The 15,601-nt window shown below is 65.5% G+C and overlaps 2 protein-coding genes across 8 annotated transcripts in view; both read left to right on the plus strand.

Annotated features, from left to right (window-relative positions):
* Window positions 1-282: 282 nt before the first annotated feature.
* On the plus strand, window positions 283-6,966 carry MAPK11 (mitogen-activated protein kinase 11). 2 transcript variants are annotated; one of them, XR_003121480.1, is made up of 13 exons: window positions 283-489; window positions 2,730-2,859; window positions 3,055-3,113; window positions 3,200-3,311; window positions 3,395-3,424; window positions 3,507-3,554; window positions 3,633-3,747; window positions 4,068-4,139; window positions 4,374-4,453; window positions 5,017-5,095; window positions 5,186-5,359; window positions 5,656-5,888; window positions 6,805-6,966. XR_003121480.1 is itself a non-coding variant. In XM_025399455.1 (12 exons), the coding sequence occupies exons 1-12, from the start codon at window positions 374-376 to the stop codon at window positions 5,733-5,735; spliced, it is 1,095 nt and encodes a 364-aa protein (XP_025255240.1). In that variant the 5' UTR covers window positions 283-373; the 3' UTR covers window positions 5,736-6,966. The 2 variants fall into 2 exon arrangements, 1 of the variants encoding a protein (XP_025255240.1); XM_025399455.1 differs by having other exon boundaries at window positions 5,656-6,966.
* Window positions 6,967-8,847: 1,881 nt separating this feature from the next.
* The window catches only part of MAPK12 (mitogen-activated protein kinase 12), a 10,167-nt gene continuing 3,413 nt past the window's right edge, over window positions 8,848-15,601 (plus strand). For 2 of the 6 annotated variants that reach the window (XM_025400444.1, XM_025400443.1), the window contains exons 1-8: window positions 8,848-9,276; window positions 9,365-9,494; window positions 12,582-12,640; window positions 13,982-14,093; window positions 14,212-14,241; window positions 14,551-14,598; window positions 15,078-15,192; window positions 15,397-15,468. In XM_025400444.1, the coding sequence (XP_025256229.1) occupies window positions 9,152-9,276; window positions 9,365-9,494; window positions 12,582-12,640; window positions 13,982-14,093; window positions 14,212-14,241; window positions 14,551-14,598; window positions 15,078-15,192; window positions 15,397-15,468 (691 nt within the window). In that variant the 5' untranslated portion in view covers window positions 8,848-9,151. The other 4 variants (XM_025400442.1, XM_025400445.1, XM_025400446.1 and 1 more) reach the window with 4 other exon arrangements.

Raw genomic sequence — 15,601 nt, forward strand, 5'->3', positions numbered from 1 at the left:
AGGGCGCCGCCGGGGTGGGGAAGCCCGGGTCGAGCCCAGACGCGGGCGCAAATCCGGAGAAGCGCGCGGCCCCCAGGAGGTGAGAGCCGGAGGGAGGTGTCCGCCCTTGGCGCCCCCCCGGGAAGGGGAGGGCTGGTTTCCGCTCCGCCGCCGCCTCCGAGGCGCAGGAAGCAGCGCATTTGTCTTCGGGAACCCCCCCACGCCCCAGCCACCCAGCCCGGGAAATCCGCCCGGGCCTCCCGGCCCCGCCCCGGAGCCCCGCCCCGCCCGCCGCCACCGCCTCCGCCGCCCTCCGCTCCGCTCCGCTCGGCTCGGGCTCGGCTCGGGCGCGGGCGCGGGGCTGGCCCCGGGCGGAGCGGCGGCCGGTCCGGACATGTCGGGCCCTCGCGCCGGCTTCTACCGGCAGGAGCTGAACAAGACCGTGTGGGAGGTGCCGCAGCGGCTGCAGGGGCTGCGCCCGGTGGGCTCGGGCGCCTACGGCTCCGTCTGGTAGGGGCGGGGCACAGGGGGTGCTGGGTGGGGGCCGGGCCGGGCCGGAGAGCGCGTCCCCTCCTAGCCCGCGCGAGGTTCTCGGCGTGGGGAGGGGCCTCGCCCTGCCTCCGCCCCCGGGCGCCGCGCGGATCTGAGGAATGAATGGGGGGGCGGCGTAAAGAAACTTTCCAAGCAGACGCCGTTACCGGGAGGGAGGGGGTCCTCCGGCCTCGCCCGATTCGGACCGCCCCCCACCAGGCCTGAGGCCTGGGGGGTCACAGCCGACGTGAGGGTGGGTCTCCACGCGACCGAGCCCCGAGCCACCCTGATGTCCGGGCCCCTAAATGTCTGAGCACCCACTGAGTCGGGTCAGGCAGCCCCCGGGTCTAGCGGATGCCCCTCCCCCGCCCGGGCTGGGGGCTATTGTCTGAAAAGGGAAGCCCCGTTCCCGGAAGCCAAGACCTCTCCCCCTGGGATGGCCTCAGGCTCCCCCTCAGACCACAAACCCCACTTAGGCCCTGGGGCCAGAGGACCTGGCCTGGGGCCCAGGAAGACGACAGAATCTGGGTGGGGGAGGGGGGTCGACTGGGCCAAGGCCTCTGTTACCAGGGCAGCCAGGGTTGGAGGGGCTTAGGGTGAGGTTATTACCAAGAGTCCTAAGTTTCAGCTTCCATGTTGCCTGGGAGGCCGATCATGGGTACAGGCTTTGAGAGGTGCAGCTGAGTCCTCACCACGGCCAATGCCCCTTAGCTGCTGCCCACTGGGGGGTCCTGGTGGGGCGTGAAGGCAGAGGCAGCCAGAGCAGGGCGTTGTCCCAGGCACTTGTAGGTTGGAAGTGGGATCTCTAGGCCCACCAGATTCGGAGCTCAGGAGCCAGCATCAGGGCTGGGGGTCCCAGGGCAGGCTGTCTTCTGGCGTGGTCCCTAGCCTTCCGTCAGAAGCTGCAGGTGGGTCATGCTAGCCATCATGCCAGCACAGATCTGTCTTCCTCTCTGAGACCTCAAGGGCAGGAAAACGGTCTGGGACAGTGTGGGAGTGGCCATAGGGAACTAGGGCGGGGCCTAGCTGGACTCTGGGAGTTGCTGAGGGGTGTCCGGTTCTCCGAGTGAGGCCTGGTCTCCCCCCTTGCACCCCTGGCCCATTTTCTCAGTTCCACTGCCAAGGGTGCGGACCGGGTGCCAATTTCCTGTCACCTGACCGCACAGATGCAATTGGCCAAAAGAACCTGCTGCCCCACATGCGGGGCCACTCGCCTCACCACCTCAGAACCACCTTTCCCTGGTCGTAGGCTGGGAGCATGGCTGCCCCAGGCACCTCGACCTGGGCCCATGAGCATCCCAGACCCAGCGGGAACCGCCCCTGCTCCCCGCTGTGTGGGCATGGGGGGTGGCCGCAGCCTCCACTTCCTCTGGGACAGGATCCCAAGAGACAGAAGTAGGAGGGAGAGAAGGGGCAAGAATCAGCGAGAGGGAACAGGCTGTGCAAAGGCCTTGCCTTTAGCAGGGCTGAGGGCAGTGGGACATGGGAGGGTGGGATGAGGGGTCACTGGCAAAGGGAGTGTGTGCTCAGGAAGCTGGTGCAGGGTGGAGGGTCTGGACCTCTGGGAAGTGGGGCTGGGCGAAGGGCTGTTCTGTGGGGCCAGCACACGCCCTCAGCTGTACATCACCTTCTGTCCAGGTTTTGTTCCAAATAATGATGCAATAAACACTCTGACCAACTTTCCCTCCGCATTTTGAACATTCGGAGGCACTGGGGGTCCAGGGGCTTTGAGGTGGCTCTAGAATCCCCCTCCATGAGCCTCCTGGGACCATGGGGTCTATGGGGCAGAGGGAGGCCGGTCTGCTGCAGGTGAATGCCAGTGGCTGTTTTCCTGCTGTGTTTTTCCACGCTGGGTGGGGGGCCTCTCCCCTAGCCTCACTTTGAATGGGGGCCCCTGGTTGGGAGTGGGAATCAGTGGGGTCAGGGGACAGAGAAGGTCCAGGACCTTGAGGGGCGAACACACGCATGGCGGTCCAGCCCCAGGGGCTCCTTCCCAGCAAGCATGGAGAGGGTAGGCCCGAGGCGGGAGGCCGAGCTGGGGCGGCGGGGCCGGGGCCGGGGCCGGGGCCGGGGCGGAAAAGCTCCACTGCCCCATCCCCACAGAGAAGCGGCGAGAGCGGCGCCGCCCGGGTCCACGCGCGTGCGGACGGGAGCGCGTGTGCGCGCGGGCGGCCGCCCTCGGACCCCTCCCGGCGCCGCCTCACTCGCCCGCCTTCCAGTTCGGCCTACGACGCGCGGCTGCGCCAGAAGGTGGCGGTGAAGAAGCTGTCGCGCCCCTTCCAGTCGCTGATCCACGCGCGCAGGACGTACCGGGAGCTGCGGCTGCTCAAGCACCTGAAGCACGAGAACGTGAGCCGGGGGCGGGCCGTGGCGGGAGGGCGCGTCCAGGGGCGGGGCCGCGGGCGCAGCCAATGGGTGGGTGAGCTCTGGCGATGGGGGCGTGGCCATGGGGGCGCGGCCTGGCGCTGCGGGGCGGGGCCCGGGGGGGTGGTTGAACCACAGCCGGGGGTTCGCCGCCCGGCCCTGACGCCCCCTGCCACCCAGGTCATCGGGCTTCTGGACGTCTTCACGCCGGCCACGTCCATCGAGGACTTCAGCGAAGTGTGAGCGGCGGGGCGGGCGAGGCAGCGGGGAGCGCGTTCGCGGAGCGGCGGTGGGGCCCTGTCCTGACCCCCTGACCCCGCCCCAGGTACTTGGTGACCACCCTCATGGGCGCCGACCTGAACAACATCGTCAAGTGCCAGGCGCTGAGCGACGAGCACGTTCAGTTCCTGGTTTACCAACTGCTGCGCGGGCTAAAGGTAGGGCGCCCTGGGTTTCGCGGGTTCCCTCGAGGGGGGCGGGCAGGCCAGGCCTGGCGCTCACCACGATCTCCCTCCCGCAGTACATCCACTCGGCCGGGATCATCCACCGGGTAGGTGCGACCGCAGGGTGAGGGTCGGGTCCAGCAGGGCTCCGTCCCGGCCTCCTGTGCTCACGCTCCGCGTGACCTGCAGGACCTGAAGCCCAGCAACGTGGCTGTGAACGAGGACTGTGAGCTCAGGGTGAGGCCCGTGGGCAGGGGTGGGCAGGGCGGTGGCGAAGCCCATGACGAGCTTGAGAACACCTCGTGGTCGCCCCAGATCCTGGACTTCGGGCTGGCGCGCCAGGCAGACGAGGAGATGACCGGCTACGTGGCCACGCGCTGGTACCGGGCACCTGAGATCATGCTAAACTGGATGCATTACAACCAGACAGGTGCAGGGGGAAGGCCTGGGGGGACGAAGGCCGAGGGCCTCGTCTGGCCCTGGACTGGTTCTGCATGCCAGGTCTTGGGGGGCGGGCAAGGTCCCCAAGAATGTGGGACCCACATTCAAAGGCAGCCCTTCAGAGGCCGCTAGAGCATGACGGGTGCTGGCCTCCTCTGGCCCTGCAGCTACAGGCCTCCCCCTGCCCAGGGGGGTTGGGTATGGCGGAGGAGGGGTCTGCCCGTCTCAGGGCCTGGATGTGACTGTGGGTGTCCTGGAGGAGGGACGTGGGGTGGGCACACTGATGGAGGCCCCCTCGCCCTCAAACAGTGGACATCTGGTCCGTGGGCTGCATCATGGCTGAGCTGCTCCAGGGCAAGGCCCTCTTCCCGGGAAGCGACTGTATCCTTGGCCCAGGTTGGGGAGCAGGGTCAAACAGGGCCCCTCTTGTAGGGTAGGGACCAGCGCTGGCCCCTTCTGGCGGGTCTTGCCTCTTCTGCCCCCCATGCCATACTACTTTGGGCTGGCCATCCTCAGCTCTAGGAGAGCGGGCTCTGGGCAGCGCCCCAAAGTTTTGGGTCTGGGGGCCCAAGAGAGGTCCTTGGCTGGCCCGTGGGTGTTTCCTGAGTGATGCAGACATTGACCAGCTGAAGCGCATCATGGAAGTGGTGGGCACACCCAGCCCCGAGGTTCTGGCAAAGATCTCCTCGGAACACGTGAGTTGGTGCCTGCCAGCTGGCAGCTCCCTCTGCTGGTCGAGTCCCCAGGCTCTCTCAGGGAGAGGGTGGTGTGGAAATGTGGGGACGATATGGGGAACATGGGATGTGGTGGGATAGAGACTACGTCAGGTGCCCAATCCCTGCAGGGGAAACAGGAGAAGGGGGAAGATGTTCCTGACACCAGGGACAGTGAGTGCAAAACCATGACCCCAGCAAGCAGTGCCTGGCCAGGGCAGTGGGGGCGGGCTGGGTGCCCAGCAAGCAGTGCCTGGCCGGGGCAGTGGGGGCGGGCTGGGTGCCCAGCAAGCAGTGCCTGGCCAGGGCAGTGGGGTTGGGCTGGGTGGAGGGAGTGTACTTGGACCCAGCTCCTGCAGGCGTTAGGGGCCCAGTGAGGAGCTGGTCACCGGACCCTATGTGGAGAGAGTCACTGGTCTGCCTGTGCCCTTGTCCTAGCCTGTTGGAGTGAATTGAGTCTGGGGGCTAGCCAAGAGAAGCCCCAGTTTAGGGCCAGGGAGGCAGAGAGTGAGCAGCCTCCCCAGGTGTTCTCGTGTGCCCTCCAGGCCCGGACATACATCCAGTCCCTGCCCCCCATGCCCCAGAAGGACCTGAGCAGCATCTTCCATGGAGCCAACCCCCTGGGTGAGGACTGCCCTGGGGCTAGACTGGGCTCCATATCTGGCCCTGGATACAGAGCTGACCCTCTCCTCCCTGCCACTGGGTCCCCTGCAGCCATAGACCTCCTTGGAAGGATGCTGGTGCTGGACAGTGACCAGAGGGTCAGTGCTGCCGAGGCACTGGCCCACGCCTACTTCAGCCAGTACCACGACCCTGAGGATGAGCCAGAGGCCGAGCCGTATGATGAGAGCGTTGAGGCTAAGGAGCGCACGCTGGAGGAGTGGAAGGGTGGGCATGGCAGTGGCTGCGGGTGGGTCCAGGGGCCTGCAGGCTCCACTTCCCCAGAGGCAGGAAATGCCCCGGTTCCTCTCCAGACTGGTCAGGTGTGGAAGGGCGTTCGGGTGTCCAGCACAGGCTGGGGGTGGGTGGGGTTGGGGAGTGGCACAGGGCAGGTTCTGGCTCCCAGACTCTGCTGAGGCTGCTGTCACAGGGTGGTGGGCCTGGGCTGGGTGGCAGGTGCCAGACAAGCAGGTGGGGGGCTGGGCTGTGGAGGCACAGGTTCACCCTTTCCCTTCACCTCCTAGAGCTCACCTACCAGGAAGTCCTCAGCTTCAAGCCCCCAGAGCCACCGAAGCCGCCTGGCAGCCTGGAGATTGAGCAGTGAGGTGCCGCCCAGCAGCCCCTAAGAGCCTGTGGAGGGGCTTGGGCCTGCACCCTTCCACAGCTGGTCCGATTTCCTCAAGAGGCACCTCTCACACTCCTATGGTCACTGACTCCTGGCCTAGGACCCCTCGCCTTCAGGATAATCTACACACATGTATGCATGCACAAACATGTGTGTACATGTGCTTGCCATGTGTAGGAGTCTGGGCACAAATGTCCCTGGGCCTACCTTGGTCCTCCTGCTCCCTTCTGGCTACTGCGCTCTCCATTGGGACCTGACTGTGGGGTCCTGGATGCCAAAGGGGTTCCCCTGCGGAGTTCCCCTGTCTGTCCCAGGCCGACCCATTGGGGAGCGTCAATCTTGGGGTCTCTTCTGTCCCAGGGCTCTCTGGAGGACATGCTGGGGCCGGGACCCTGGGAGACTCAAAGGGAGAGGTCTCAGTGGTTAGAGCTGCTCAGCCTGGAAGTAGGGGGCTGTCCTGGTCAGTGCTGAGACCCACAGGTCTAAGAGGAGTGGCAGAGCCAGTGTGCCACCAGGCTGGGCACGGACAACCACCAGGTGTCAAATGAGAAAAGCTGCCTGGAGCCTTGTGTTCACCCGTGGGAGTGTGTGGGCACATGTGGATGAGCGTGCACTCCTCGTGTTCATATGTCAGAGCACATGTGATGTGGTGCATGTGAATCTGTGGGCGCCTAAGGGCCAGCAGCCATGCCTGGCAAGAAGCTGGCGCTGGGGCGGGCGTGCTGTTGCCTTCCCTCTCCTCAGTTCCTGATGCCGTGAGGGGTGTTTCAGACTGGGGGCTCCAGTGGGCGAAAGGGCAGCCACATGAGCGCCAGCACGGGCTTTCTCCTCGGATATGTGACCCGCAGCAGGCTCCTGAGGCTGGGGGTGACTGGGTGGTTTGGCCTTGAGGACGCTAAGGCAGGCAGCACACGCGGGTGTGGACTTGGACTTGGACACTTGTGCGCCGCACCCTGGCCCGCTCTCTACCTCTGCCCACCGTTGTGGCCCTGCAGCCGGAGATCTGAGGTGCTCTGGTCTGTGGGTCAGTCCTCCTTCCTTGTCCCAGGATGGAGCTGATCCAGTAACCTCGGAGACGGGACCCTGCCCAGAGCTGAGTTGGGGGTATGGCTCTGCCCTGGAAAGGGGGTGACCTCTTGCCTCGAGGGGCCCAGGGAAGCCTGGGTGTCAAGTGCCTGCACCAGGGGTGCACAATAAAGGGGGTTCTCTCGCTCGGCTCATATCCAAAGGCCACTCCAGGCCCTGCTGCCGCCGCCATCCCCACTGCTGGGCATGGGGGGAGTGTCTGGGTCACTCTGTATCACTCACCTCTAGCTGGCCAGATCCCTCAGGCCCCCAGTCAGACCAGTGGCCATCTTCTGGCACCCTCCCTGCTCCCTGGAGGGTCTGAGCCCAGGGGGACCAGGGGAGGACACGGCTGATGGGTGGGCTCTGAGGGCACAGGGTGGGACGGCCACCCAGATGGTGACCCCAGCTGCCCTGTGGGGATGTAGTGGGCAGGCTTGGCTTCGGGCCAAGATCCAGACACCACCTCCCTACCCCTCAGTGGTCAGGGAAGCTGGCTGGGGGGAAGTTGGGTGTCAAGGGAGCAAGGGTCTGCCCATCCCTGGGCGGGGGCTGGGTGGGCTAGGGAAAATAGCTTTCCTTTCCTTCCTGGTGAAGGAAAAAGAGGCCACTTTAACCCAGAGAATGTGTGTGCTGGTCCCGTTCCCACTATGCTCTGCAGCTTACGTGTGGGGGAGGGTCCAGACCATTTGGGGTCAGGCAGTGTCTCTAGGGGCCAGGGACAGTCTGTACCCTTGCTTGGGTCTTGGGTAGGGGTGGAAACTGTCTGGGAGTTGGGGGCCCTCCTGGGGCCTCATCAGTGTAGTGGTCAGTCCTGGGGGAAGTCCAGTGTTGGCGGTTGGGGGTGGGAGCAGAATGGGGACACAGCCCCACCTCAGAAGCCTGGTCTGTGCGGGGCCTTCTGGACCCCTGAGCTCCATCACGGGGAGTTAAGGGGGACAGCAGTGGCAGCTGGGCTTCCTGGAAGAGGTAGATGGAGTGCCACAGGCAGCCCAGGGCACAAAGGGTGCAGGCCACAGGCAGCTGTGGTTTGGGCAGCCCTGGGCTGCCCCTGCTCGCTGGGCACGAGCTGATGAATGCCACGGAACACGGCCCAAAGCCCAGGTGTAAAGCTCCTCCCGCCCTTGAGCGGCTGAGCTGCTGATTCATGGCCGGAGGGCGGGGCAGAGGGCCCTAGCGATCCTGTTACCCACCAGCCCAGTGGGCTCCCGGGGTGCACCCACATCCCTCCTCAGACCCAGGTTTCTGGACTGCGGAGGGGGTGTCAGGGTGGGGCTTTGCCCACCAGAGCATCTGGTCTAGGATGGGGCCAGACTTATGGGAGGATAACGCCCACACAGAGGGGTCAGGCTGAGGGCCCCAGCAGGTCCCCATCCCTGCTGGAGACAGTGCAGCCACCCTCAGCCTGGGTTTTGCAGGACAGGACAGGCAGGGATGGGACGGGCAGGGGCACCAGCACTTGCAACACTTGCAGCAGGCACCCCACAGATGGGGGGAGCAGGGGGAGGAGTTGGGTGTCCAAAAGGGCCCTCGGGGACCTATGGGACTGAGAGGCCCGGGGTCAGTGGCCACAGGGGTGGGGTTGGGGATGCAGCCTGAGGATTTTGGGAGACAGACCCCTCCGTGTAGAAAGAGGGATACAGGCAAGACAGGTGCAGATGGACCCCCCATTCGGGGATGGATGGATCAGGCGCAGAGGTAGGGCATCCTTGGGGGTGGCGTGGGAAGTTGACTCTAGGTACACAGGGCTCAGCCCAACTTGGGACTGCCGATAGAAGTCAGCGCTCAGGCTGTCAAGGATGGGCCCTGCGCCCTGGAACCATGGGCAGTCAGGACTGGAGCCCAGGGTCTCAGCAGGAGCTCCCCCCTCCCCCGGCTCCACCTCCAGAGCGGGGAAGTTCAGCCAAAGGGGAGAGGCTGACAGGGGTATCTCCACGCCGCGTCCGGCCCTAGGTCGGGACAAAGCTGCGGGGCGGCGCTCCCCTCCCCCTGCGCTTCCCCCCAGGCTCCGGCCCTCCCCCGGCGGCGGCCGCCTCGGGTTTCCGGAGGGGCCGGAGGGCGGGCGAGGGCGTCACGTGCGCGCCGCCCGCGGGCCGGTTGGTCCCCGGGCGGGGGAGGGGCCGTGCGCTGCCTGGGTCGGGGTCGGGCCAGGGTCGGCACCTGGGACATCCCCGAGGGAAGGGTCGGGAACAGGAGCGTCCCAGCGGCGGGCGGGCGAGCAGCGCGGAGTCCGCCCGGGGCGCACGCCGAGGAAGCCCCACCGATCCCGGGTCCCCGGTCCTGGGGCACCGCCCGCGGGCTCTGCGGGGTGGGCGGCTCCCGGGCCTGCCATGAGCTCTCCGCCGCCTGCCCGCAGTGGCTTTTACCGCCAGGAGGTGACCAAGACGGCCTGGGAGGTGCGCGCCGTGTACCGGGACCTGCAGCCCGTGGGCTCGGGCGCCTATGGCGCGGTGTGGTGAGCGCGGGCCGGGCGGGGCGGCCGGCGGGGCGGGCGGGGCCTGCGCGGGGTGCCCGGCCTTCCCGCTAAGCGGTCCGCCCCGCAGCTCGGCCGTGGACAGCCGCACCGGCGCTAAGGTGGCCATCAAGAAGCTGTACCGGCCCTTCCAGTCCGAGCTGTTCGCCAAGCGCGCCTACCGCGAGCTGCGCCTGCTCAAGCACATGCGCCACGAGAACGTGAGTCGCGCGACCCCGCTCCGGGAAGGCGCCCCGGCCTCGGCTCGGTTCGGCTGGGCTGGGTCCCTCCACCCGGCAACCCCTTCCCCAGGCAACCTGCTGTGGGGCGGGGCGGGGGTCGGGCCGTGGGCCCCCAGGGGAGAAGGAGAGCAAGGAGACGACTCCCCCAAGGGCCATTCCCCCTCCTCTGCCAGGCCCGGGAAAGAGCCCCTTGACTTGGCGCCTCAGCCAGGCCCTGGTCAGGGGACACGACTTGGCCAGGCCCAGGGGATCCTCCAGGTCTCACGCCAAACCCTGCCCCCAGCCAGGAAGCCCGCGGTGAGAGGATGCTTCCGGCAGGAGGATTTTCCTGGAAGGGGCACCTTCTCTTTCCCATCCGGGCCCCTCTCCAGCCCCTCTGTGGAGCCCACTTTGTTGCTGTCCATCTCCCGAGTCTTCCGACCCAGTGGAGGGGGAGGAGGGGGGCGCCAGAACGTAGGGAGTATGGTGAACCCTCTGGAGCCCCTGGGGGTGAGTGAAGGGTTCAGGGAGCTGCTGTTTGGGGGGCACTGGGCGTGGTGGTCATCTCACAGACACCCTCCCTTTTGCTGTGGGGGCCCATCCTTTCCAGTCCTGCCTGTGAGATGCCATGCACAGCTGCCCTGGGCCTCTCCCACGGAGTGGCTGGCTGCTAAGAGCCTGACTTCTCTGCCAGGGGCCCTCTGGTTTCTGGAGACAGTCCCACTTGTCCACTGCTCCCCACGTCACTCCTGCCCTGCCCCTGGTCTGGGCCTAGCCTGAAGGCAGGTGGTCTGGGCACCCGGACCCTAGCTCCAGGGTGAGATGCTCTGGACCCTCCTGGGTCATCCGAGCCACCGGTGCCCTGGGAGAATGAGTCCCTGCGTCCACCAGCAAACCGCCCGCCCCCTGGTTCCTGGCCACCGCCACTCTCTCAGCCCCTTGGGTGGGTCCTTTTCTCTGAGGCTTCCCATAGCCCACCCTGACCCCAGCTCACCACCCCGGGCCCTGTGAAATCTGTTTGCGGTGGACACCAGCCTTGCCCCCACCTCAACACCCCCCTCACACCCAGCCCTGCCCCCACCTTGCCACCACCGCACTCCCCCATCCCGCCCGTCACACCAAGACCTTGCCCCAGGACTGTAGCCTTCCCCTCGGCTCCCTGCCCCCACCCACCCACTCACTCACCTGCTCGGGCCTTGCCCCATCCAGCCAAGCGCTCTGGGGCTTTCTTCTTTTTTTTTTTTCTTTTGAGATGGAGTTTCGCTCTTGTTGCCCAGGCTGGAGTGCAATGGCATGATCTCGGCTCACCACAACCTTTGCCTCCTGGGTTCAAGTGATTCTCCTGCCTCAGCCTCCTGAGTAGCTGGGATTACAGGTCCATGCCACCATGCCTGGGTAATGTTTTGTATTTTTAGTAGAGATGGTGTTTCATTATGTTGGGCAGACTGGTCTCAAACCCCTGACCTCGAGTGATCCCCCTGCCTCGGCCTCCCAAAGTGCTGGGATTACAGGCCTGAACCACCGCGCCCGTCCACTGGGGCTTCTCTTTTTTGAGATGGGGTCTCCCTCTGTCACCCAGGCTGGAGTGCAATGGCGCGATCTGCAACCTCCACCTCCTGGGTTCACACAATTCTCCTGCCTCAGCCTCTCTAGTAGCTGTGACTCTAGGCACCCACCACCACACCCGGCTAACTTTTTGTATTTTTAGTAGAGACGGGGTTTCACTATGTTGGCCAGGCTGGTCTTGAACTCCTGACCTCGTGATCCGCCTGCCTTCGCCTCCCAAACTGCTGGGAGTGCAGCCGTGACCCACCGTGCTGGGCTCCACCAGGGCTTTTCTTTAGCCACCACCCTGCTGTCCTGGGGTCCCCGCTGTGCCTGGGGGTCCACCCCCTGGGCTCCCGGCCTGCAGCTGAGGCTCCTTCCCTGGAACCCCATCTTCCTGGAAGACTGAAGCTCTGTGAGGCCACATGCCTTGCTCAGCGGGGGAGGAGGCTCTGCCACAGGCCTCTGTCCTGCCATCCCCATGCCACCTCCCTCTCCAGGCCAGCTCCCACACCACAGAGGCCAAGCCAAGTCCTATGGCCCCTAGCCCACAGGACCCTGCTTTCCAACTTCTGCCAAAGCGCTCTCCCGGGCACCCTCCAGCTGTCGTGTCCACAGACCCCACTGCTCCCAGGCCTCCCTGGACGGGCCTCTGTTCCTTCTCCTCCTCCCTCCACATTCTTGCCCACGGCTCTGGCGGAGCTGTCCTTCCAGTTTAGGTCCATTCTTGCTTCACTCTGGCCAGTCCCTACACCACGGCCAGCAGGACGTGTTTAGCATCACACCCGTTTAAATCCTTCCCTGTCTCTTGGGATCAAAGCCAAACTTTCACCTGGTGTGTGCTGCCCTGCCGGCTCCCTCTGGCCTCTCCTCAGCCCCTCCCTGGCCTGGGCCACGGCCACCTGGCCTCCCTCCCTGTGTTCCTCAAACTCTCCAAGTGTTCTCCCTCTTGCCTTGGCCACTCTGCACGTGCCCTCTGCCGGGTGTCCCGCAGCCCACATGTCTACCTGCCCGTCCATCCTTGGCTGTGCAGAACTTCTCCAGGCCTCCCTGGGACCCTGTTACCCCAAAATGCTGAGGCAGCAGTTATCACATGACCTGTCCACTGTCCATCTCCCCAACCAGGGGTGCTGTGGGGACCAGGTCTGGCGGGTCATGGTGCTGTCCACCTGGGCCTCACCAGCAGAGGCCTGGCCTCTCCTCATAGCGCTATCCCTTCCCTGGGTGTGGGTCTGCTTGGTTGGGGAGAAGAGGGGAGAAAGGGGCAAGTGGCAGGAGCCCTTTGGATGGTTCAGAGCCAGCCCAGACTCCGGGTTGCCCTTCCCCCAGAAGATCCCGGCTGTCACCATCCAAAAATAACCTGTCTGTGGGTATGTGTGCCAGGGCTGGGCCACGCTGCCAGTGGGCAGAGCCAGGCCCTTTGGACAGTGGGGCATGACGACAGCTGCAGAGGGGGTTTCCTGCCCAGAGGGCTGTGCCACTCTTGGGGGGTGCCCCAGCCCGTGTCCTCCGCTGCACTCTCAACCCTACCTGGCCCCCCAGGTGATTGGGCTGCTGGATGTGTTCACTCCTGATGAGACCCTGGATGACTTTACAGACTTGTGAGTGCCGACCTGGGCTGGCTGCTGGGCACAAGGGGTGGTGGGCAGCTCTGGGCACTGGCTTCAGGTTCCAGGTTGGCATGGGGTTCTCTTCCTGTAGCCTGAGTAGGGGATGCACACTGCCAACCCCCCCATACTACTCTGCCCCACACCCTCCCCCACATGGTCCTGGGACCCACAGCTGGGCAGAGCTGGGGCTGCTGCCTCCCTTCACGCTTGGCACCTGGGCTCTCCGGCACCGGAGGTGTGAACCTTGGACCTGACCATTTGTTAACAGGAAGGTCCCGTGCTCGGGACCCTGGCACCAAGTGTGTGGCCGGTAACTGGAGCTGCTGACCTTTCCCAGCAGGTGGGGGAGAAGCGGTAGGGAGGACCCACCCTGCCCTTGCCCTGCAGCCGACCACCCCGGGACTCACACCTTGTCGGCCAAGAGTGAAGGGCCAGGCTGAGGAAGGCCTGGAGAGGGTAGCAGGTGCCTCCCGCCTGACTTGCAGCGGTCAAGGACCCACGCTGGCCTCAGTGGCCTCTGGGGAGGTGCTAAATACCATTCTCCTGTGTCCGTCTCCACCGGCTCAGCCAGCCCCTCTGACCCAGATGCCTTGCCATGCCCCCATCGCCCCCAGGCACCTCCCTCATCTGTGGCACAAAGTTCCGAGGTTGAAACCTGACTGCCTCCCTCCCCTGCCTGTGAAGACTCGAGCCTTGCAGCCTCAGCCCCAGCCTGGCACACAGGGCGCTTTAGCAGAGGGTTCAAAAACCCCAAAGGGAGGCCGGGGCGGTGGCTCAAGCCTGTAATCCCAGCACTTTGGGAGGCCAAGACGGGCGGATCACGAGGTCAGGAGATCGAGACCATCCTGGCTAACACGGTGAAACCCCGTCTCTACTAAAAAATACAAAAAACTAGCCAGGCGAGGTGGTGGGCGCCTGTAGTCCCAGCTACTCGGGAGGCTGAGGCAGGAGAATGGCGTGAACCCGGGAGGCGGAGCTTGCAGTGAGCTGAGATCCGGCCACTGCACTCCAGCCTGGGCGACAGAGCGAGACTCCGTCTCAAAAAAAACAAAAACAAAAACGCCAAAGGGCAGCCTCCTGCCTGTCTGACAGTCCTCAGGGTGGGAGGGAGGTGTGAGCGTTGCTGGCAGTGACAGTTGGGGCAGGATGGAGCCTGGCACTGCAAGGTGGGGTTGTGAGGATGCCGAGGCTAGTGGGGACAGGTGCTGCAGGGTGACCTTCCCGGGGGCACCTGCTGGATCCCGGATGGGTCTGAGCCTGGGCCTGCTGGGTAGGCCTCTGGGATGCAGAGGCTGGCTCTGCCCACTGATGGTGCTCCGGCCCCTCCCACAGTTACCTGGTGATGCCATTCATGGGCACCGACCTGGGCAAGCTCATGAAACATGAGAAGCTGGGCGAGGACCGGATCCAGTTCCTCGTGTACCAGATGCTGAAGGGGCTGAGGGTATGGCCCTAGGGGAGGCTGCAGGGAGGCAGGCAGGGCCTCGGGGCTGGGCAGAGGAGGGCCCTGTGGCTCTGAGGCCCTGGTACGCTGAAACCTGCCGAATCTTCTGTCCCCGCAGTATATCCATGCTGCCGGCATCATCCACAGAGTGAGTCCTGGTGGAGGAGCCACCCATCAGCCCTCCCCCAGCGCAATCCCCCGCCTCCACGTCCTACCTGTGAGGGTCTGACAGGGTCTGGGGGGGGCTGACGGGGTCTGGGGGGGCTGAGCCACGCCTCATGCACAGCCCCTGGTGGGAGCCTGCCTGGATGCCCAGGTACCTGGGTCTGTCCTTGAAGGGCTGCAGAGAGCAAGGGGGCCAGGTCTGGTGGCCCCATCTTTAGGTGCCACCCAGGCTCTTGGCTGTGCCCATGCTCGGGAGGGTGGGGCACAGTGGCCACCTTTCCTCTGTCCCCAGGACCTGAAGCCTGGCAACCTGGCTGTGAACGAAGACTGTGAGCTGAAGGTGTGTGCCGCCTGGCAGGGGCCCCTCCGGATCTGCCCACCTATCCACCTGTCAGGCCTGGGCAGGGGGCCAAGGCCCCAGGCTCTGGGCAGTGGCTGAGGAGCTGGTGGGTGGGTGAGCCCCAGGAGGCAGTGGTATGCCACATGCCATACCTGCAGCGGGTGAGGGTGGGAGGCGCCCCCAGGCCCCTGCCTGGTCCAGGACAGGGCTGAGGCCTTGGTGGGCAGCAGGTGACAGCAGGGAGAGGGGAGCCCCAGGGCCCCTGCTCCATCCCAAGGGCAGCTGGGCTCGGTGCACTGGCCAAAGGGAGGAGCTCGCGCAGTTTGGGGTCCGAGGGCTTGGCCTCAAGTCCTCAAAGGTTGTCAGGAGGCCCCAGCTTGGGGCTTCGAGTCCAACCCCCCCGGGGTCTCCTGGACCATGGGTGGCCTGTCCGCTCCTTGGGAGTCCCCTAGAACCCACCTCCCCGATTCTTCCCGCAGATCCTGGACTTTGGCCTGGCCAGGCAGGCAGACAGCGAGATGACTGGCTATGTGGTGACCCGGTGGTACCGGGCACCCGAGGTCATCTTGAATTGGATGCGCTACACGCAGACGGGTGAGAAGCTGCCTAGCGATTTGGGCCTCTCGGGCTGCACCATCTGCTTCTCTACTTCTTCACAGAGAGCCCTGTGGTGGCTGCTCCCCAGGGAGGCTGTTGAGCTGGGGTGGGAGCCGGGTGGGTGGGCTGTGTCTGTGTTTCCTCCCTCCCCATCTCATCCCGTCCCCCTGCCCACGGGGCTGACCATGGCTTTTATCTCAGTGGACATCTGGTCTGTGGGGTGCATCATGGCGGAGATGATCACAGGCAAGACGCTGTTCAAGGGCAGCGACCGTATCCTCCAGCAGCACCGGGGGGGGGGGGGGGGGGGGGCCCGGCCCGGGGGGGGGGGTCGGGGGGGGGGGGGGGGGGCCCCGCCCGGGGAGGGGGGTCCCGGGGGGGGGGGGGGGGGTGCAGCGCGGGGGGG

Source organism: Theropithecus gelada, chromosome 10, assembly GCF_003255815.1.
Source record: "Theropithecus gelada isolate Dixy chromosome 10, Tgel_1.0, whole genome shotgun sequence".
Classification (NCBI taxonomy): Eukaryota; Metazoa; Chordata; class Mammalia; order Primates; family Cercopithecidae; genus Theropithecus; species Theropithecus gelada.

Excerpts from the sequence above, each read along its gene's own strand:
- MAPK11 (XM_025399455.1), top strand. The coding sequence starts at position 374 with ATGTCGGGCCCTCGCGCCGGCTTCTACCGGCAGGAGCTGAACAAGACC. Across the intron at positions 490-2,729 it reads GGCGCCTACGGCTCCGTCTG|TTCGGCCTACGACGCGCGGC; the intron begins GTAGGGGCGGGG and ends CCCGCCTTCCAG. Across the intron at positions 3,748-4,067 it reads GATGCATTACAACCAGACAG|TGGACATCTGGTCCGTGGGC; the intron begins GTGCAGGGGGAA and ends GCCCTCAAACAG.